The sequence below is a fragment of the Prionailurus viverrinus genome, chromosome A1 (genome assembly GCF_022837055.1).
Source record: "Prionailurus viverrinus isolate Anna chromosome A1, UM_Priviv_1.0, whole genome shotgun sequence".
NCBI lineage: Eukaryota > Metazoa > Chordata > Mammalia > Carnivora > Felidae > Prionailurus > Prionailurus viverrinus.
In genome coordinates, this window is record NC_062561.1 from 145,507,265 (window position 1) to 145,529,604 (window position 22,340).

General features: G+C 42.2%; 1 protein-coding gene across 2 annotated transcripts in view; it reads left to right on the plus strand.

The window, feature by feature from the left end:
• Positions 1 to 22,340, plus strand: part of RASGRF2 (Ras protein specific guanine nucleotide releasing factor 2) — a 241,504-nt gene that overhangs the window by 183,307 nt on the left and 35,857 nt on the right. For both annotated transcript variants that reach the window (XM_047873891.1, XM_047873892.1), the window contains exon 18: positions 14,040 to 14,146. In XM_047873891.1, the coding sequence (XP_047729847.1) occupies positions 14,040 to 14,146 (107 nt within the window). The remainder of the gene's footprint in view (positions 1 to 14,039; positions 14,147 to 22,340) is intronic.

A 22,340-nucleotide genomic window follows, 5' to 3' on the forward strand; every position in this document is an offset into this window, starting at 1 on the left:
GAAAGAGCCCGAATGTCCCTCGATGGATGAATGGATAAAGAAAATGTGGTATATATATACAATGGAGTATTACTCGGCAATCAAAAAGAATGAAATCTTGCCATTTGCAACTACGTGGATGGAACTGGAGGGTTTTATGCTAAGTGAAATTAGTCAGAGAAAGACAAAAATCATATGACTTCACTCAGATGAGGACTCTGAGAGACAAAACAGATGAATATAAGGGAAGGGAAACAAAAATAATATGAAAACAGGGAGGGGGACAAAACAGAAGAGACTCACAAATTTGCAGAACAAACTGAGGGTTATGGGAGGGGTTGTGGGAGGGAGGATGGGCTAAATGGATAAGGTGCACTAAGGAATCTACTCCTGAAATCATTCTCGCACTATAGGCTAACTAATTTGGATATAAATTTAAAACAATAAAAAATAAAATTAAAAAAAATCAATATGAAAAAAAAAAAGAGTTGTGCTGGTCTGCTCTGTGAGGAGACCTAGTACTGAGAGGGCATGTCCACAGGAGAACACAGGCAGCAGGGCCTACTTTTAGCAACTTAGGTGTAGGGAGTGTTGGTGTTGCATTGGTTCCCACAGGTGTCCATGTGTCTAGGCTGTGGGGCAGTGGAGGGAATGGCATCCATCAGCTCCTTTGTCCCTGGAGAAGTCTCCCAAGGATCTCTGCCCCTCCAGCATGGGCTTTGATATGAGTAAAGAAATTTCCCTTCTGTTTACCCCAGGCATTTTTCAAACTGCTACTTCTATGCTTTGTGTCCGAGGGGCTGCTTGTTGTGCTGTCTCTTTAAGGACATGGACTCTGTTTCCTGCTGCCTTCCAGCTCTCCCAGAGTTGAGCCCACTGATTTTTAAAGTTCCAGGTGTTAAGCCCCACTGGTTGTAAGAACTCATGAAATTATGCCCCTCTGGCTTTCAAAGCCAAATGTCATGCGTATCTGTCTTCCCCATGCAGGCTCCCCATGGCAGGGGTGGCTGGTGTGAGTGTCTTGTTTCTTTCCCCTCTCCACACCCACAGTATCCCTCCCTCCGTGGACAGTCCATGGGTTTGTTTAACTTCTGACTGAGTCTCTGCCCTTCCTATCCTCTTTGATGTTGCCTCTTCTATACATTTAGCTGTGGAGAGCATGTTCTGCAAGTCTTTGGGTTGTTTTCTAGGCTATTTAGACTCATGTGGGTGTTATCTAGTTGTATCTGTGGGATGAGGTCAGCTTCAGGTCCTCCTACTCCACCATCTTCCCCAGTAGTCATTGCATTCACTGTATTTTCAAAGGCCTCTTGGGTAATACTGGTTGTATTGTCAAGAAACTCTGGCATGAAGTATTCTATCTTAATTTGTGTTTTTTTAAATTGCTGTATTTTAGTTTTCAAACTGGTTCAACTTATTATTTCCAGTGAGCCTGTGTTACCTCTCAGTCTGCAGGCTGTTTCTTTCTTTCTTGCCTCTGCAGTAATCTTGAAAATCATTTTGGTTACTTGGTGGCTTCACTTCCCCACTGACTCCTCAAATGCCTTCATTCTGCTTCGGCAGAAGTTACCATCACCCTGTTCACTGGCAGTATGTTCTTTTGCATTCCTGTGCCAGCACAGAAGCTGGTGACAGCAGCAGTGGGAGGGCTGCAGGTTACACAGCAATAAACAGGAGCACCTTGCATTCCTTGGGACCATGCACTCAGGTAGCGTGTTTTAGTGGGAAGAACCTGGATTTTAGAATTGGATCATCTGGCCAAAAGTTCTGTCTCTACTTTTACTATCTGTGACCTTAGGTGGCTGTTGGGCTTTCCTCATCTGTAAGGCTGCTGGACCTTTTCCTCATCTGTAAAAGCAAGGGATATGTTTTCTGGAATTGTGAGAACAGATATAATATACAAACATTCTCATAAGTTTTATTGTAAGTTCAGGATGTAATCATTCCTCTATGAATCTCGACAGCACACATTTTTAAAGATCCATAAAAACAATTCAGCTGACAGTTTTAGTTACTAATTTCCTTGAAAAATGAAAGCAAATGTAAGATATTGATTTTTCCATTCTTCATGTATTTTTTATCACAGACAGTAATAAACCTGCTGAGCTTCTCTTCCCCAGTCTAGAAAAAATATGGGGTTTTTTTCATTGTAATAGTTAATTGCACTCAGAGAAAATCTCAGGTTAATGTGAGTAAGGAGAAGAACTTAAAAACAGAAAGATAAGAACACACTTAAGAATAGGTAAAAGACAAAAAACAGAAACCACTATGCAGCGTTTGTTCGTTGTCTCATGCATGTCTTGCCAATAGAACCTTTGAGAAACTGCCCTTTCACACTCCTGGCTATGTACTTTGAGTGGGAGCTTACATCCCTGCCATACACACACACACACACACACACACACACACACACCTGCACATCTCCCAGTCATCCCAGCCCTCTATCCTTCATCACCACAGTGATGAGTTTGAGGAAGGCATAGATCCACTTTGGGCCAGTGAAAATACAAGGATTTGTTTGGGGCTTCTGGGATAGAAATTTCTCTCTCTCTTCAGTGAAAGTTACTAGAAAGCACGCCCTCTCATTCCCTGGATGGTGTGATATGAGGTTGTAAGACTGGCAGGACCTTACCCATGTTTGCTACTTGCAAATGAAAAGGGAATGTAAGGCACTGAAGAGAAATAGACAGGGGCCAGGCTGACATCATGTGTCCCTGAACTAAATGAATCTAAAACTATCTCCAGATATAAACAATAATTACTTTTTTAATCTAGGCGACTTCAGTTCAGGTGTTCTGTCCCTTTTGCAAACAAAAGATTGCTAACTAATATTCCATTAAAATGGAAGCAACTGAACATACAAATAGATTACTATGCCATCTGTCCTACTCTATACAGACTAAAGTTTAATTTCTGTAATCATAGCTATTTTTCTAGATAATCTCTCAAGAATGAAACTGTCAGTTCATAGACTCAGTGAACACTGTTAGCATGATGTTCAACGTAGTGTATGTGCAAATCCCCTACTTGTCTGCATTTACCTCTTTTTTTCAGTGTACTAGCTAAGTGATTTTGAGCAAGTAACTAATCCTCTTCATGTCTAGGAAAATATTTTACATTTGGTTCAGTATGCCATGGGGAGACATTAGAAGTACTTGTGCTGGGGGCGCCTGGGTGGCGCAGTCGGTTAAGCGTCCGACTTCAGCCAGGTCACGATCTCGCGGTCCGTGAGTTCGAGCCCCGCGTCGGGCTCTGGGCTGATGGCTCAGAGCCTGGAGCCTGTTTCCGATTCTGTGTCTCCCTCTCTCTCTGCCCCTCCCCCGTTCATGCTCTGTCTCTCTCTCTGTCCCAAAAATAAATAAAAACGTTGAAAAAAAAGAAGTACTTGTGCTGGAACAGTAACAAGTGAAAGTGATATTTAAGCTGATTTTTGAAGAGAAAGGCAACTTGCTTATTTGCAGGGTTTCATTTAGATATTTTGGTGTTTTACTTGTTTTGAGTCTGTCTTCCCCATTTACAGAACAAACTCCTTGAGATCAGGGACCACATCTCTTGTTCACTGAGCACCTGCCCGATATCTGGAACACAGTAGATGCTCTGTAGCTATTGATTAATTGATTTAGAGATGGAGGAAGAATAGAAAGACAGAATGAAAGAAGGAGGAATGTCTAGGAGATAGTAACTATTACACATGTGTAAAGAATCTAGATTTAGGATTGTGGCAGAAGAGTGGAGTTACAGGGATAAATTTGACAGATGCTGTCAAAAAGGTAACAGTATTTGTTGACAGAATGGGAAAAGCAAAAGAGAGACAGAGAAGAGTGAGGTTTCCCACCTGAGAAGCTGAACCCGTGGTGATCTCATTAACTCAACAGGAAAGTTAACATGGGGAGGAGCTTGAGAGCAAGAAACATACATTTAATTCTTGGATGTATTTCTTATGGGGGTAGAATGTGTGATTACTGTGGGAATATTTCATAAGGAGCTTGAAATGAAGGATTTGGGGGACATGTTGGACCTGGTACACAGAAAAACCATGAAATAGAGTTATGTCCATGAGGGAGTGAGAACTGAATGGAGTCAGCTGGAGAACAGACCGAGAACTGAGAATGAGATAGTGGTAGACAAACTGGAGAACTGGGCATGGAGTGGGGAGAGTATTTCATGACAGAAGCAAAAGGGGGACAGGAGGAGAAGAAATACCCTCTGCTTGTTCCTTCAGACATGGTTCAGATAAAGAACACAGTCATCCAGGATTTCTAGACAATTCCTGCAGATAGTTTAAACATAGTCTAATAATCAGATTGTCTAGATCAGTCACTTTCAGACTTTTTTATTGCAACCTATTCTAAGAAATACATTTTGCGTTTTGACTCGGGACACACACACACACACACACACACGCACACAACTGATACAAAAGTTTCCCTCAAGAATACTCATTCTCCCTGTGCACAATCTCTTCAGTTAGTTTTCATCTGTTTCACTTTTTTTAATGCTAGTAACAGCCCACCAAACTGATTTCACTCCCCATTAATAAGTCATGACCAGAAGTTTAAAAAGTAGTAGTCTATATAATGGTCACGTAGGAAAGAAACAATGAATTTGGGGAAAGAACACATTTTGAGAACATTTTAGTTCTAATTAGATAAAGGTTTTTGTTTACTATCCATTACAATATGAAACATATATTTCTATGATGGGGCCATTCTGTCAGCACTCCTCAAAATTTAAAAGAAAGAACAGGAATGTGCTTACTTTGCTAGCGTCTTCTGTTAGAGTTTTAAGTGTTGGTTTACCACCTTGCAAGAAAAACTTAAAGTCTAAACTTTGGATCTAATGAGTTGCAATTAAAAGCACTCTGGGTTTGGAAACGGACAAACCTGGGCTCAAATTCTGATTCTGCTGCTTAATAACTATGACCTTTGCCAAGTTTCCCAACCTCTTGTATGTTCTGTTTCTTTATCCCCGAATGAGGATAACATTTACCCCATTTGGTTGCTGTTGTTATTGAAGAAGCCACATTATTCATGGTACTTTACCTAGTACTTGGGGGCACGCATTAAATGGTAATTATTATTATTGTCTTTGGTTGTGGAGGTTAAATTATAGGCCACTTGTAAAGCTCCTAGTACAGTACCTGGCACAAAGCAGCAATACGGTTATAATCCAAGAGCACAGAAATGTACAAACCAATTATATGACATGATTTTTAGAATATTTGCTGGAGGGGCACCTGGGTGGCACAGATGGTTAAGCGTCCTACTCTTGATCTCGGTTCAGGTCATGATTTCACAGTTCCTGAGTTCAAGCCCCGCATTGGGATCTGCACTGATGGTGCGGAGCCTGCTTGGGATTCTGTCTCTCCTTCTCTCTGACCCACTCCCGCTTGTGCGCTCGCTTTGTCTCTCTCTCTCTCTCTCAAGATAAATAAATAAACTTAAAAAATATTGAAAAGAATGATATTTGCTGGGTAAGGCAAAGCACATCGATAACATTGATGTTATTGGGGAGATTGAGTTCCATTTGTTTAAAGTGAAAAAAGATGCATCACTGATACACTTTTCTTAATTCCCTCACTAATGTAACCATTAAAGTGATTAGAGTGGGTTTATTCAACAAGTCTAAATATTTTAAGACCTACAATGTCAGGTCCTGGAGATAAAAACCCAACAAGAAACAGTTCCTAGATATATGATGAAGTAACCAATAGTGTTTACTTTTTCTCCCAGGCAGCCCTCCACCATAGACCACTGATAGCAATATTATTTCTGTGCCTTTTGGCTCTTTCTGATTCTACTCTGGCTTGCTTCACTAATTCAGAAGGATGGCTTAAAGATGCTTCGTTGGAATTAATAAGAGCTCTGTGGTCCAGTTCTTGGTGATCTACTTTTGATGTTAAAATACTTCACCATGCTCAAGAATTCTTTTTCTTTTATAGTGTGTCCTCAGTAGCCTCAGGGTAGCTCTAACTGGCCTAGCTCGTCATCAACCTATGTGTAATCTCACCATTATTTTACTTGCCTCTTACAAAGTAGGCAGTGAAGTTGGCTGAGTATCATATCATTTGAAGAATAAAATGAAACTGTCCTTTTTTCCCCTATTTTCAATGTCCTTGCCTCCCTCCCCACTACTTTATTGTATGTTCTGCTTGTGATGGATTTCGAATACGTGATCATCACGGTAATATGGTGAAAGCATGCCCTTAGTTCAGATATATAGCACTTGCAGACACTTTCAGTTTCCATAGGGAGTGATGCAATTTTTATTAAGAAAAATAACTTCTGAGTGCCGGTGTGCAAAGCTGAAGGGCCTACAAAAATGCTTGAGATGAAATCCCTTCACCAAGGAGTATATAGTTTAATAAGAGAGGTGTCACATCTACCAGTTGCTATACAGGATGGCATGACTCATGAGGCGTCTGGGGGAAGGACCATAAAGTTGAATCTCATTCTGTATAGTGATTCTGCATAGTGATTTGGCTCTTATCACTTTTCCAGATGACTTTTGTTGCCCAAATTAGCCATTCTGACCAGTGCTTACAACTGAAAAAGAATATGCAAAAATTGGAAAGACAGCAATCTTGAGGTGATACTATTCTAGATATGTGTATTGGTAAAAGAAACTCTCCTGGTATGTGTGGTTTCATTGTGCTATCACTCTTGACAATTGAAAGATGTGTAAAGCCCTGCAAAGATATGCTATTTCCTATTGCAAAAAATGCACAAGAACTCCTTGGGGCTAGATCTTTGATTCTAGGACAGAATGGCTTCCACATGGATGTTACCACCACTTAATTGTGTATGTAGTTCATACTTAAATTCAGAAATAAATATTGCCCAAGCAGCTCCCGATTTATATGGTGGCTTGTGATAAGGAGAAAATCTGAAGAGTTTTGGAAGATTGTTGTTCCGATCACATAGCTTCAAAGTCTGTGAAGATGGGGACACAGGCATATCTGATGACATGAGAACACATTAGAGCCCAGTTAAGGCATTAATTTCAGTTAATGAATAAACAGCAGTCCTTTTATAAAACTTGATCTATCAGGATTTGCTACAGGTATGCCCCTCAGAAAGATGGTTCATGTATCTGGTTTAGGGAATTTCTAAGTTGTTGCTGGCTTAAATAGAAGTAAGAGAGTATTTCTCTAAAAAGTCAATGACCTCAAGCAGTGAAAAAAGTTCTTCAGGAAGTTGATGTTCATCAAATCCTTACCGCTTTCACATACACTTACAACTAGCTTTCTGTTATAAGTATTTTGTGAGGAACCACAATGAGATACCGCCTCACACCCATTAGAATGGCTAAAATTAACAACTCAGGATACAACAGGTGTTGGCGAGGATGTGGAGAAAGGGGAGCCCTTTTGCACTGCTGGTGGGAATGCAATTGCACTGTTAGCAACTTAACCAGAGGATACAAAATGCTGATTCGAAGGGGCACATGTACCCCAGTGTTTATACCAGTGCTATCAACAGTAGCCAAATTATAGAAAGAGCCCAAGGGTGCCTGGGTGGCTCAGTAGGTTAAGCTTCTGACTCTTGGTTTTGGCTCAGGTCACGATCTTGTGTTTTCATGAGTTTGAGCCCTGCCCTGGGCTCTGTGCTGACAGTGTGAAGGCCTGATTGGGATTCTCTCTCTCTGCCCCTCCCCTGCTCATGCTGTTTCTGTATCTCTCAAAATAAATACAAAAATACAGAATAATATTAAATAAATACAATAAATGCAAAAAATAAATTAAAAAAAAGAAAGAGCCCAAATGTCCATCAACTGATGAATGGAGTAAGAAGATGTGGTACATATATATACAATGGAATACTACTCAGTATGAAAATGAATGAAATTTTCCCATTTGCAACAATGTGGATGGAAGTGGAGGGTATTATGCTAAGCAAAATAAGTCATAGAAAGACAGATACCGTATGATTTCACTCATGTGCAATTTCAGAAACTAAACAGATGAACATATGGGAAGGGAAGGAAAAATAAGATAAAAACAGAAAGAGAGGCAAACCATAAGAGATTCTTAAAAATCAGAGAACAAACTGAGGGTTGCTGCAGGTAGAGGGGTGAGGAGGGTGGGTAAAATGGGTGATGGGCATTAAGGAGGGCACTTTTCAGGATGAGCAATGGGTGTCATGTAAGAGATAAATCACTGGGTTTACTCCTGAAGCCAAGGCTACACTGTGTGTTAAGTAACTTGAATATAAATTTTTAAAAAAAGATTAAAAGAATAAGTGTTTTGTGAGGGACACTGGATCAAGGGGATGGATGGATGAAGCCAGCTATAGGTGAGAACATAATTATAATAAATATAATTTCACTGAGTGCCCTGTTTTACAAGAAGTATTTAATTTTTTTAAATTAGAGAGAGAGTACATGATTGGGGAAGAGAGGGGGAGGGAGAGAGAGAGCGAGAGAGAGAGAGAGAGAGAGAAAGAGAGAGAGAGAATTGAGAGAGAATCTTAAGCAGGTTCTACACTCAATGCAGAGCCTGATGCAGGGCTTGATCCCACAACCCTGAGGTCATGACCTGAGCTGAAACCAAGAGTCCGTCGCTCAAAAAATCTGAGCCATGCTGGTGTCACAATTATTTAATTTTTTAAGTTTATTTTTATTTATTTTGAGAGAGAGCAGGGGAGGGGCAGAAGGAGAGAGAGACTGAGACTCCTAAGCAAGCTCTGCACTGTCAGTGCAGAGCCTGACACGGGGTTCCATCCCACAGCTGTGAGGTCATGACTTGAGCCAAAACCAAGAGTCGGATGCTTAGCCATTTGAGCCACCCAGGTGCCCCAAATTATTTAATTTTTAAAATGACTCTATGTGGTTTCTTCTGCTCATTTTATTTTATTTATTTTTATTTATTTTTTTTTATTTTTTTTTTCAACGTTTTATTTATTTTTGGGACTGAGAGAGACAGAGCATGAACAGGGGAGGGGCAGAGAGAGAGGGAGACACAGAATCTGAAACAGGCTCCAGGCTCTGAGCCATCAGCCCAGAGCCTGACGTGGGGCTCGAACTCACGGACCGCGAGATCGTGACCTGGCTGAAGTCGGACGCTTAACCGACTGCGCCACCCAGGCGCCCCTCTTCTGCTCATTTTAGAAGTTAGGAAACTGAGACACAAACAGGTTGAGTAATTTGCCCCGGACTTTACTTCTTGTCCATCCTGGACCATATTAGGGATGGCCTGCCCTGTGAAGGCTGTAGTAGAATGTGTGTCTTTGGAGCCTTCCCTCCCTCACTGGTTCTCAGAATTCCTGCAGCACCTGGAAGGGTGGTCCTGCCTGCAGCTGGTCCTTCCATCCTAGTCATCTTTACTACTAGCTGTGGATTGTTCCAACTGCACCGACTGAATACGCGTTGTTGAAGATTGCATACGGGAGTACCTGGTTGCTTTCCAAGAGACTGTTGAGTACTGCAAGTGGCAGCAGGTAATGAGCTCTGAGCAGCGGAGACAATGAGAACGTACCTAGCTGTGATCTCCATAGAAAAGATAAATAACATGGTTATTAGAAGGAGTTAGGAAGAACATCCAAGCAGTATAATCAAATCCTAACCTAACTGATGATAGAGGTTGAGATTTGAATTTATGGAAATATTGGAAATTTGATAAAGAAAATCCCTTAAGTGGCCTTTTAACGTATGACACCAAATAACTTGGAGAGCAGAAGAATGTTCCTTGCCTTTCTTGTCTATCTTCAACATAGACTACCCTATCCACCCACACCTGACACAGACGCAAAGAGACCAGTAGGGATAGACGTTTTTTCCAAAATACATTAAGGTAGTAGCAACTCTGTTAAAATGGCTTGTCTTTCTTAACATTTCACCTTGATTTTTATCTTTGTGTCCCCGCCCTTGCTCTTATCTTTCACCCATTCTTTTCTCATCTCACTGATTGACCATCCTTATACCTATATATGCAGGTGAGGGACTCTGCCTCATCACCCTTTTTCAGTGTTCAAAGAACTTTTGACTTTCATCCTCCAGCATGATAGTGCCTTATGATTTCCCAGCTCTCACTCCAGTTGAATTCTCTGTTTTAGTTACTTAGAGCCTTCTCATCAACTTTCCTCATTCCCCATACCATTTCCTATCCTTTTCATCTGACTTTTCTTTACAAATAACAGATATATCCTCAGCAGTTGCTTCAAAGTTATCTTTGTCTTAGAGTTCCATCATTTTTCATTATTTCTGGTGTGGTTTTCATCGTATTTATCCTGCTTTGGGATTCATTGCAATTCCTGAACCTGAGGATTCATGTCTTCCAACAAGTCTGAAAAATTCTTTTCCTGTATTATCCTTCTGATTTTTTGCTGGAACTTCTAATTCTTTCCTCCATGTCTTTTAACAACTCTTTTCTGTTTTCTCTCTTTAACTCTTTGTACTGCATTTGAATAATTTTCTGAGACCTGTTTTTAAATCTTTTTCCAGTTTATTCTTTGCTTATTTAGTGGGGTCTGTCTAATCAGTGTTTTTCTACCTTTGAGTTTTCAATTTCAACTCATCTATTTTTCAACAATAATTAAAAGAATAATTCTATTAACTTGAAGTTTTATGTGGTTCTTGTAAAATCTGACTTAAAAATTTTTTTCTGACTTTAAAATTTTTTATTCTTTTATCATGTTTTAGGTTCCTACTTTTGTTTTTTTTTAATATTTATTTATTTTTGAGAGAGAGAGAGAGGGAAAGAGAGAGAATGAGCGGGGGAGGGGCAGAGAGAAAGGGAGACACAGAATCTGAAGCAGGCTCCAGGCTCTGAGCTGTCCACACAGAGCCCGACGCGGGGCTCAAACTCATGAACTATGAGATCATGACCTGAGCTGAAGTCAGTCGCTCAAATGACTGAGCCACCCAGGTGCCCCTCAGTTCCTACTTGTGTATCTTTAGTCTTTGTAAACACTTTAATTTTAGGATGTTTAAACTGGATCTGTGTAATAGTTCTGGTACCTGGAATTCTTGGTAGTGGTGGACGGGTAGGGTGGGAGTTCCTCATTCATGTGTCTACTGATCCTTGTTCATGGTAGATGGTTTGAGTGTTTTGTAATTTTGGACTGTGAGTTTTTCTTCAGGGATTTGGTTAGTGGTGATCCATTACAGGCTGAGCTTGAGTTTCTGTCCCTCCAGAAAAGTTGTGTGTATACTTTTGTCAAGGGTCCCAGGATTAGCACTAGCCTGGGCCACTTTTTAATTTCTCATTTAGAGGGACAGACCACCCAATGGTGGCTGAATCTGAGCTTCATATCTGCGTGAAGTGGGCCTGTGGCTATCAGTTCTCAGGGAGGCTTTTTTTTCCACACCCCCACTGAGATCCAGGCTGAGGCAGGTAAGTTTCTTAACTGTCTCCTTGTGCACTTGGAGCACTTTTCCCCATAGTCCACTCGTTCACAGAGGGGCTGGTCTTTGGGGAGTTCCAGCTTCATGTGGGGTCTCAGTTCCCATTCTCTCACCCATACTTCATGAAGGCCCTGAGGCTTCTCCTGAACCACATGGGATTTACAGTCCAAATCCTGTGTTACCAAGATTGGTAAACTGCTTTCGTCTTAGGGAAGCTAGCATCAGTTCAGAGGCTTGGTTTTTGATCTTGGTTTTTTAGATCTCTATGTGTTTGACTCTAGAAAATTCCTTATTAATAACTCAGCTATGCATTTTAAAAGATATTTGTTATATTTTACCCAGAATTTATAAGCTTTTATTAGCAAAGAATTTTTTTAAATGTATCTTTTCTGCCAAGAGCACATCATCATCATCATCCTCTGACAGTGTCTGCTGTAGGGTTGAAAATGCCTGTCTACATCCAAAGAGCAGTATCGAAAAGGGGCCTCTGCCCTTGAGAAGTTCATAGATTTTTTTAGTCTAACTCATTTGTAAGCTCTGAGGACTATTCATTTAGTTTTTCACTCACTATTCTTTATATGCAAATCATATTCAATAAATACTGAGTAAGTCCTCACTATCCAGGCTTTCATTCATTTATTCAGCAAATACACATTGTGTACAGCATGGCTATGTGCCAGATATGTGCTCGTCATGCTCAGCAAAAATACACCCGATCCCTGACTTCATGGAAGACACCAGTATTGATCAGATAAACTCATAAATAAATGTAATATTGCAACTGTAACAAGTGCCAGAAAGTCAACGTGCTTGGTGCCCTGGGATGTGTAATGTTGATTTGTTCAGCTCAGGCCAGGACAGGCTTAATTGGGGAAGTGAAATAAACAAGAGTAGCTTTCACTGAGTACAAAGGAGAGCAATAATTGTGACAGATCCAGAGCAGTATGTGCAAAGCACATGAAGATGAAGGACTAAAAGAAGGGTGGTGAGAAAGAAGGGGACAAGTGAGAAAATATGGTTCCAGAAAAGGCTGAGAGGGAGCTAGGAGTCAAATCATGGAAAACCTGGTGGGCTATGTTAACTTCTTCTACTTATCATAGGAGCCATGGAAATGCTTTAAACAGGGGGGTGACCCATCTAATTTGGCCTTTGAAAAGATCTTTCTGACTTTAGACAAGAGAACAGATTTGAGGAAGCAAGAATGACAAAGGAGATCAGTTGTCAGTAGACCATTGTCAGTAGACCATTGTCAGTAGACCAGGTTGAGAGTTGCTTGGTGCTGAACTTCAATTTTGACTTTGTAGGAAAGAAGATGTGGAAAGATTTGAGATTTACTTAGCAGGTAAAATTACCAGGAAGAAGCAAAGAGATGGGCCAGGAACGATTACAAAGTTTCTGGTGTCTACATCTGGATGGCTGTTGATGTTCCTTTAATGGAATAGGGAACACTAGATAAGGACCAGGTTTGTTGGAAAGGCCATGGCTTTTTCTTTTATACCTATTGGGTCTGAGGTTTTTGAAACATCTAAGGGAAAAATATCAAGAAGCAGTTGGATAAATTGATCCAGAGATGAGAGAAGAGATCTGGGGATATAAATACATGAGTGATTTGCTTATTGGTGTTAATCAGGTGAGCCTTCCAACGGAGAGATGATGGATATCCCTTGGATATAGAGACATGTAGGTTACTGGTGACCTTAACAGGAGCTGTTTTGGTGGTCATATGGGGTGAGAGGCTTGGCGGGGGATGTAGAGAATGTAGAAGAGGAGGAAATGGAATGAGTAAGTTAGACAACTTTCAAGAAGTTTGCCAGTGAAGTTTTATAAGGCTTTCATCTATCTTTAAAGGAAACAGGTCAGTTAATTATGATTGGAAGGCAAAATCTTTTAAAACGTAGAGTCAGTAGGAAAAAATTTAAATGATTTCTTGATAGAAGGTGGCCAAGACAGGGATATAGGCTGGCACAAAGGGGAACCAAAGACATTCAACCAACATTGGATTGTAGTAACAGCTGATATTTATTGACCTTCCACTATTGTTTCAGGTGCCATTCTAAATGTTTAACATGTATTAACTAACTTAATCTCCAGAACAACTCTGTGGTGTGGGTACACTTATTAGCCCATGCAGGACCTGAGGAAATAGGTCACCAGAGAGGTGCTGTAACTTACCAGGGTAACACAACAGGGATTTGAACTCCCAATCTGGCTGTGAAGTTCATGTTCTTAACCTCTATGCTGTCGTGCTTCTCAATGCATGGGTGCATAATAAGCTATTTGTATCATCTATGAGCTAAGGTGTGGGCTAATTCATCTACAAATACTGAAAACGTTATTGGTTATATAATGACTTCTGGGCAAAAGTATAAGTTAATGTTTTCCTAAATGCTTTGTTAAAATTTCCTTGGCTTTATGTTCTAGAACAAGGCAGGCATAAGTGGAAATGTCATTAGATCAGCATTAGTTTTAATCAGTGGCCTTTAATAAGTGTGTGCACATTATTCATTTAATTGCACCTGTAAAGATGTGGTAGCCTCATAACTGCAGTTATAATAGGTAAGTAAGTGGAATCCATAACAGTCTGAAGCTGCTTGTACCTGTCTGCGAAGATGTGCCATTTGTGAGTTTCCACTAACCAATGTCCCCAAATAAGTGACCTTCCCCAGATTCCTGGGGATTGGCTTTAACCACATGTGTGTGTTTATTCTCCTCCTAAGGATTCAACAACACTGAGAGAACATGCGACAAAGAGTTTATTATTCGGAGAACAGCCACCAATCGAGTACTGAATGTCCTCCGTCACTGGGTCTCAAAGCACGCGCAGGTAATTTAATGGCATCATTCATTACTTTCAAGGATTTTTCTAAACCAACTTTTTAAATTGTTACATATGTAAACTGCTTTCTGAGTCTTTGGAGTTAGGGTCTGAAACGTTGGAATTAGAGCCAAAGGAAAGAAATAGGAGGATATACACACAGATCAAAGCGAACACATGCACATTTGCCAAACGCACACTGTCTCAGATCTGGCGTGACACAGGAGGCGAAGCAGGGCTCTACGCTTTCCTCATCTTTTCAGGCCACAGCACCCACCTGTGGGCACTCGAGCCACTGTCCTGTGCCACCCAGGGAGTGCCGTTCATGGGGCCCTCACCGTAGGCTGAGCTGTGCCGCCTGCACCCGGTACCCCTGGAGGTTAAGCATCACTCTGGTGCCACATACTCTGGTATCTGGTCGGGGAGTATTTTCTTGGCCCGATTTAGGAGATATTTTGCCCCACGACTTTGATTTTTTGGGTCCTAATATTCTGTTTTTAAATTGCATCATGCTGACAGGACACCTACTTGTTATTTGTATGTTTTTATTACACGTTTGTAGAATTGATACCCATTTCGCAATTTCACAAAATAAAGCAAGGGTTGGGGCGCCTGGGTGGCGCAGTCGGTTAAGCGTCCGACTTCAGCCAGGTCACGATCTCGCGGTCCGTGAGTTCGAGCCCCGCGTCGGGCTCTGGGCTGATGGCTCGGAGCCTGGAGCCAGTTTCCGATTCTGTGTCTCCCTCTCTCTCTGCCCCTCCCCTGTTCATGCTCTGTCTCTCTCTGTCCCAAAAATAAAATAAAAACGTTGAAAAAAAAAAATTTAAAAAAATAAAAAAAAAAAAATAAAGCAAGGGCCTCCTTTGCTTCATTGGCATGAAACACGTGTTGTGCTTTTCTTCCCCACTGCCAAATAATGGGAGGCCTTGCTGGACACGTGCTTGGCTAGTGCCCTGCAAGGAGAATTTTGAAAAGACAAAAGGGGGCCCTGTGTGGCTCAGATCGGAGCATGTTAAACATATAAAATGTGAATAAAATGCTAATGAATAAAGAAAAAGAGAAGAGAGGAGCCCCCACTTCATATATTCCCTGAGGCTGTCCTGGGTCTGCCACATAGCCCTTGGTAATGACAGACCGTGAGATAGGGTCACGAGAGAGCCAGACTCCTGGAATCCCTGTGGTGAGAGAATTCTCTAATTGGGAAAAGTGGGATTTGGGCCTCACCATCAGTTAGCCCATGACAATTCTTAAATGTTAATTGAAATAAAAATGAAGGTAGCACATTCAATATAGCATGTAAAAATTTTACTCAACACATCTTAAATAAATAGAAATGGATCCCATATCGCTCAAATTCTGAGAACTGCCCTTAGCCCATTGAAATGTTTAGTCTCTTCCTCATAATCTGAGTGAGCTATTTGTACGTCCCATTTGCCTCATTGCAGATACAGGATAATGAGGTTTCTCCTGTGTCTGACATCCATTCCATTCACTCCTCTCTGGTTTTGGACTTGGGGTCCTGACTTCTGATTCCCTGGGCCGTGGTGGCTTCAGAGATGCAGAGTAGCTTTGGTACACAAGGCTTAGCAGATGCTGCTGGGTTGTCTTCCCTGCTGTGAGAGAAAGCCCAGGTTTACCTGGGTTCAGCTCCCTCCTGTCTGCAAATCTCTCCAAAACCTCTAATCTTGCTTGCCTCTCAGTCTCACCTCCTTTCTGTCAATCCCCAGTGCCCTCTTTTTCTCCTGACCTGAAATGGAAATCCCTCACAATCCACAGAGGACTCTTATAGTAGCTAGAAAAGAGCCACAAAGCAGTTTACAGTATGCTGGGCTTACTTTACTTTGGGTGAAGAGAACTCAGATGGGGGAGATGGGTGTATTGAATCCCTTGCTTGTAATAAAGAGATTTGGAGTAAGGTGTGATCATCTGGCTTGAGAGCTGCATTGTATTTGCATAAATACATATGTACCCACAGGCAATATTAGATTGAACAGCACCAAGTCACTGGAATGGAAAATGGATTGATGTGAAAGCAAGGGTCTCTTTATTCAGATTGTGTCCTGGGGCCTTTATCTAATCCAAAAAGCACCCTGTTAGCTGTTGTTTGGAGAGTTCAGATACTTCACAGCCTATTTATTACTTAAGATGTGCTTGTATGTGGGAAAGCATTTGTGATCAGTTCCATTTAGGGTGGGCCACACTGGGAATCCCAGCTTTGTAGACCCTCTACACTGGGGGCATATGTGGATGGTACAGATTGCTCAAGTATTCAGTCTTTTGTCCTGACATGATTATTGTATAACATGTGGACCCTGATGTGCCAGAGGAAGTTCTTCCCATCCACTCATTTCTCTTTTCTTACCTTCCCTGAATGTGTGAGTGGGTTTTAAGGATCTGTGGTTGGTTTCCAATTATCCTGCTATAACTTTAGCATGTGTACATCCTGTACCTTCCTGATTCAAGTGAGTTTTCCATCACTCTCTCTGTAAGCACATGACGTTGAGGACATTTCTGGAACATCTCTGCTTATCTAATTGCTTTAGAGCTTTATTTTATTTTTTATTTTTTTGGCTTCAGTGTCCAGGCTTCTCTTACTCCCTTTACTGATTTTGGCTGACTGGTGCTCATTCAGGCTTCACAGAGGGTAGTTTGAGAAAGACAGGTGGTCCTGGAGGCCACACTGTGTGCCCACCACCTCCTCTCACCTTTGGTAGCATGATCTGAATTCAGATTGAATTCAGTTGAATTCAGAGGAGGTATGGAGGATAATCTAGAGAATTGAGTCTGCTACAGAATATTAGATGTCATGTATTTGTTTCTCATTTCTCACCAAAAGTGGCTAATATTAGCAGATACTACCCTGCACTTAATTCAGGAGAAATAAAGAGTCACAGAATTATGAGTGTTGGTTCTCCAGAGAAATAAAATTGCCTTCAACTCCTTCCCTGCAATGTGTGCTAGAATGCCATTCTGGAATCTTTTAGCCTTCCCTTTCGTAAGTGTTTAGTAAGGCTAGGTTGCTTCTTTTTTTTTTTTTTTTTTTCCTGATTCTAAAAATTTTCCTCTGTTACACATTCTGTGCTACTTTCTCCTCATTTTGTTGTGCTTTTTCACTCTCCTGCTGCCTTTCATGTTGAAAGTGAAGCCAGAAGGCCACTCTGGATTTCTCCCACATGCCTTATCTATGGGTTAACAGAAGTAGCAGCACAGGGTCAGGGGTACGTGTATTCTTCTTCCAGCTCTGCCACCGAATCTTCTGTGGAGGCAGAATTAGTCACTCAGCCTCACTGGGTGTTAGTATCTTCTTCTTCTTCTTCTTCTTTTTTTTTAAGTTTTTTTAAGTTTTTTTTAAAGTCTTCTTTAAGTTTTACATTGTTTATTTGAGAGAGACAGAGACAGTGTGAGTGGATGAGGGGCAGAGAGAGGGAGAGAGAGAGAATCCCAACCACGCTCTATGCCACCAGCGCAGAGCCCAGTGCAGGGCTTGAACTCAGGAAACCATGAGTCATGACCTGAGCCGAAACCAAGAGTCAGTTGCTTAACCGACTGAGGCACCCCAATATCATCTTCTGAAAATGAGGACAGCCATTCATCTCTTACCTCCCCCAAGGATCTGGTGAGGATTAAAGGTGACGTTGAATGAAGAAGCATGAAAGACATAAAGTACACTGTAGGTGGGTGTGACCAAATCCCTTCCAATTAAGGACAGGAGATGCACATTTCATCCCCCTCCAAGGAGCTTGTAGTTCCCTGCAGATAGGGCTGTCTCGTTCATCCTGGCATCTCCCTCCTCAGGGCTCTGCAGCTCTGGGCACGTGGGAGATGCCTAGGAATAGTTGTCAAACCGAGTTTGCATTTTAATGTTGCTGTTGTTCATTCTGTCCAGGAAGGTATTCTTGAGTGTTCAAAATTTTCTAAGTCAGTCAAGACAGAGACTAAGGGATGGGAAATCAGAGAGAAAAACTGAGAGAAAGGAGGCACCTGGGTGGCTCAGTCAGTTGAGCATCTGGCTCTTGGTTTCTGCTTAGGTCATGATCTCACAATTTGAGTTTGAGCCCCACATCAGGCTCCATGCTGACGGTGCAGACCCTGCTTGGGATTCTCTCTTTCCCTCTCTTTCTGCTTCTTCCCTTCTCCCTGTCTCTCTCTCAAAATAAATAAATAAACTTTTAAAAAAAGAGAGAATATCTGAGAGAAAGAGGTGTTTTCATTAAGCGTCCACATGCTTCTCAAACATCTCCTGCTAGAGGCCTTGACGTGTCATTTGCATAATTCCAAGGTATCTGCAGGTTCCAGGGCTGTAGTGCTTTTAACCACATGCTTGTGTGATGCTTTGTCTTCTGTGCACAGGAGAGGGAGGGACTTCTAGGCTGGCCCTCCAGTTCCTGTCAAAGGCCTGACCTTGTATGTATAATGTATAGCAACTTTGGTTTTCCTAAACTGTCTTAGTGATCCACTGATTCTGGAAAGATACTGTCTAGTTGTTTGAGGAATTTTGCAGACCATGGAATGGCATTAATAAAGGAACCTGCAACAACATCCATAGGTTACAACCCGCTCCATCAGACTCTGGGTACCGTCTGAGTGACAAGTGGCCAAGAATGAAACAGTCACTAATTTTCTTAACTTAAAGGGAATATTTTAAAAGTGTGAGATCAGATAAAATGGCTTACTTACCTAAAAATTTCCTTCCCAAAGGAGTTTATGGAGGGAATGTAGCTACTGTCTTTCTGATTCCTCACCTCCTTTATTCATTCACTAACAAGAATTGAGACCTGGAGTGTGCTGGACACGGAGTAAATGTGAGTGTTGGAGGATCCAGACATTACCTGAGTCAGGGGAGCTCGCCTTAAATCTCCAGTGGAGAGGTCTCCAAAAGTCCCACCAAGTGCCCCATGAGAGGAAGAGTTAGCCACTGTCCATCTGCCGTATCCAGAGGGAGCCTGGGCCAGGCTCCCCCTGCCCCAGCACGTCAGTCTGCGTGCGTTTCCCTGGAGGTCAGAAGTGAAAGCAAGAAGTGGAGAGCTGGTAGTGGGAAAGTACAGGAGGCCTCCTAAATAGGCTTCCAGGCTCAGGACAGGCTAGATAAGGACAGGAAGGAAATGTCTTATTCTGGACCGAACCACAACTTTAATATATTGGACTGGACATTTTTGATTGAAGAGTTGTTCTTATAACTAAAGGTCCCCGAAGACATTGGTCCCTGCCCAAAACTACACGCAGGGTGGGGAAGGATGGTCTACAGAGCAGTTTAATATGATCAGTGACAAGCAGTACTGCTGCTTGATGATTTCATCATTGTTTACGGTACAGGAAGTGTAAGTCACCTCTGGAGAGCAGTTTCACGGAGTATATCAAAGTGACACAGCTGTTATGTTTCAGTCCTCTTACATTCATTGTTTGAGGGGCAAAGAGAGCACATTTAGCTGATGATGAAGAACTCTTCAGCTTATATTTCAGTTTATATGCTTTGTAGCAACTTATTGAGATATTACATTCTCCACATAAAGGGCACTAAACCTATGAGTGTGGCTCAGTGACTTTTTACCTTTGTACACACCTTGTAGCACTACCATTCTGAGCACCGAGGGCTCCCTCCCAGTCCATGCCCCTCTTCCTGGGCATTGCCAAATCTTCTGTTAGTTTTAGTATTGTTCTTTTTGATACTAGGTACTTTTTTCTGTATGAAGGGTAAAACCTTTAATCTGCCAATTACACTGATTTCCCCCAGTTTGCTCCTTTCCTTTGTATTTCCCCCCCCCCCTTTTTTTTTAAGTAGGCTTCATGCCCAGCGTGGAGCCCAGTGCGGGGCTTGAACTCACAGCCCTGAGATCAAGACCTGAGCTGAGGTCAAGAGTTGGATGCTTAACCGACTGTGCCACCCAGGGGCCCCTCTTTTACTTTTAACAATGTGTATGATACTTTTTACATACGTACTCACTCCCCCCCACCCCCGCCCCCGACCCCCCCATAAGAGGGCTTTATATATACTTTATCATGTAAAAATACTCACATACACAGATACTATGAATCCTTTTGTTAAAATATATGTTCTGTAACACTTCTTGAACACACTTAACAAATAAATGTAGTTTGGGCTGTAAGACAAGAATTAACAGCTCTCACTCCTCCACTTTGTAGTCACTCATAGCAGCTGAGGTGAAAACTTTTATGCCTCCAAATACCCCAGGAGGAGTTGAGCCCGGGGCCGGTGTGTCCATGGAGCATGGATGCCGGAGCAGAGGGGCCTTCAGAAGCCTGCTGGAGAAGCAGGGGGGATGGTGAGGAGCACGGGCTTCAGGGTCAAAGTTATCTGGATTGGAATCCCCGCCCTACCGTTCATTAGCTACGTGGCCCAGCTAACTCTTCAGCTCCTCCAGGCCTCCATTTCTCCTTCCGCGTAAGTGAGCATGGTATCACCTATTTCTTCTGGTGATTGTGAGGATCATGTGAGGTAATACCTGTTAGAGCATCTGTTATATATGAATGCTCAGAACGTTACAAATGGCTGCTTCCTGGCAGAGCCCTGGGAGGGTCTAAGCCCAGGCAAAGGTTGTTACCCCTATTTGACCAGTGAAGCAATTAAGTCACAGAGAGGTTTGATCAGTGCTGCCCAGGTGACCTTCTTATAATGGTGGACACATTCTGTGTCTGTAGTGCCAACTACAGTAGTTTCGAGCCACATGAGGCTAACTGAGCCTTGAAATGCAGCCAGGGTGGCTGAAAAATTGCAGTTTTAACATTTAATTTAATTTAATATTTAATTTAATTTAATATAAATAGAAACACGTGACTAATGGCTATGGTATAATTGCACAGTTCTGGACCGCTCAGAAGTACAGCAGCAAGCCAGACCCAGCTCTCTAATTCCTTCCTCTCTCCTGCAGTGCCCCATTCCTCCAAAACAGGAACCTGTGGATCATCCCCACTTGGCCCCAGCAGCAGGCCTGCCAAAGAGGGGCACATCTCCATTGGGTTTACGTAGACAAAGCAAAACCTTTGTGTAACATCGGTGTTGGGGCTATAAATCTCAAAGAAGGTGATGGCTCCTTCCCAGTAAGGGAATGTACCAATGAGCATACTTGCATTTGGGTTTCGAGCCTGCAGCTTCAGGTCAGTGGTCCGGTGGAAACATGCCCTGTGGACCAACTGAGGTGGGAAAGTGATTGCTGCTGGCATGGCAGGGACTTCGTGTGTTCGAAGACCTCAGGGATCAGGGTGTCCTAAAATGAGAGTTTATGTAGTTCGTCTCTTCTGTTAGTTATTCTGACAGATGACAGGGGCCCCTTTTTAAATTTTTAATTTTTTTGGCATTGCTTAGTAAGACACTAAATCTAGCATCAAATTAGAGCACTAAGTTCAGATTTACTCCTTATTCCAAATCTGAAACTGAGGTTGGGCCAAGGATGAGCATAGTGCAGACTTTCCATGTGGGCGGGAGAATGAAACGTGTAAGAAAGAGCCAGCTACTAAATAGGCAGCTCCTGTCACCCCAGCTGAAAGCACTGAGCCTGCTTCCAGCCCCATCCTGCCCTCGGGCTCAGCTCCTCACTGTCGTCCATTCCTGCTCCTGCCAGTCCCATGGGTGACTTCCCCTTCCACACTTGAGGGTCAGTCTCTGCTCTTGAGCTGTGGACCTTCTTTTCCACTTACAAGGCCATCTTCAGAGGACAGATGTCTGATCTCTAAGCTCTGTGCTGGAGAAAGAATGCTTCCTGGGCTGCACCACCCTCTGCATTACGTGGGTGCTTCCTGTCCTCATGCTCCTGAAGATGCCCAGGACTTTACAAGGGCCCTTGCCTAGATCCTTTCCATAGCTTGATCAGATTTCCCAATGTCCGCTCCCAGGGAAGATGTGTCGCTGGTGCTGAGCTAGGACAACACAAGCCGTTACATTCCATAGAAATGATTTTTGAGCCAGCCTGAGGTCTGAGGCTTAGTTATGGTGCATGGTCTTTTATAGGCAACTTGAAAACATAACCCCTGACTGAGAAGACTGTTTCCTCTACGAGGGTGAATTCTGAATGACACGACTCCCAATGTTTTAACTATTTAACAGATACTGTATTGCCTACTATTGGGTCAGGCTCTCCTCTAAGCAGTTATTTTCAAATAGTAAGTCATTTACCCTTCACCTCAACCTTTTAAGGGAGGCAAGGTAGATATTGTTATTATCCCAGCTTTACAAATGGGGAAATTGAAG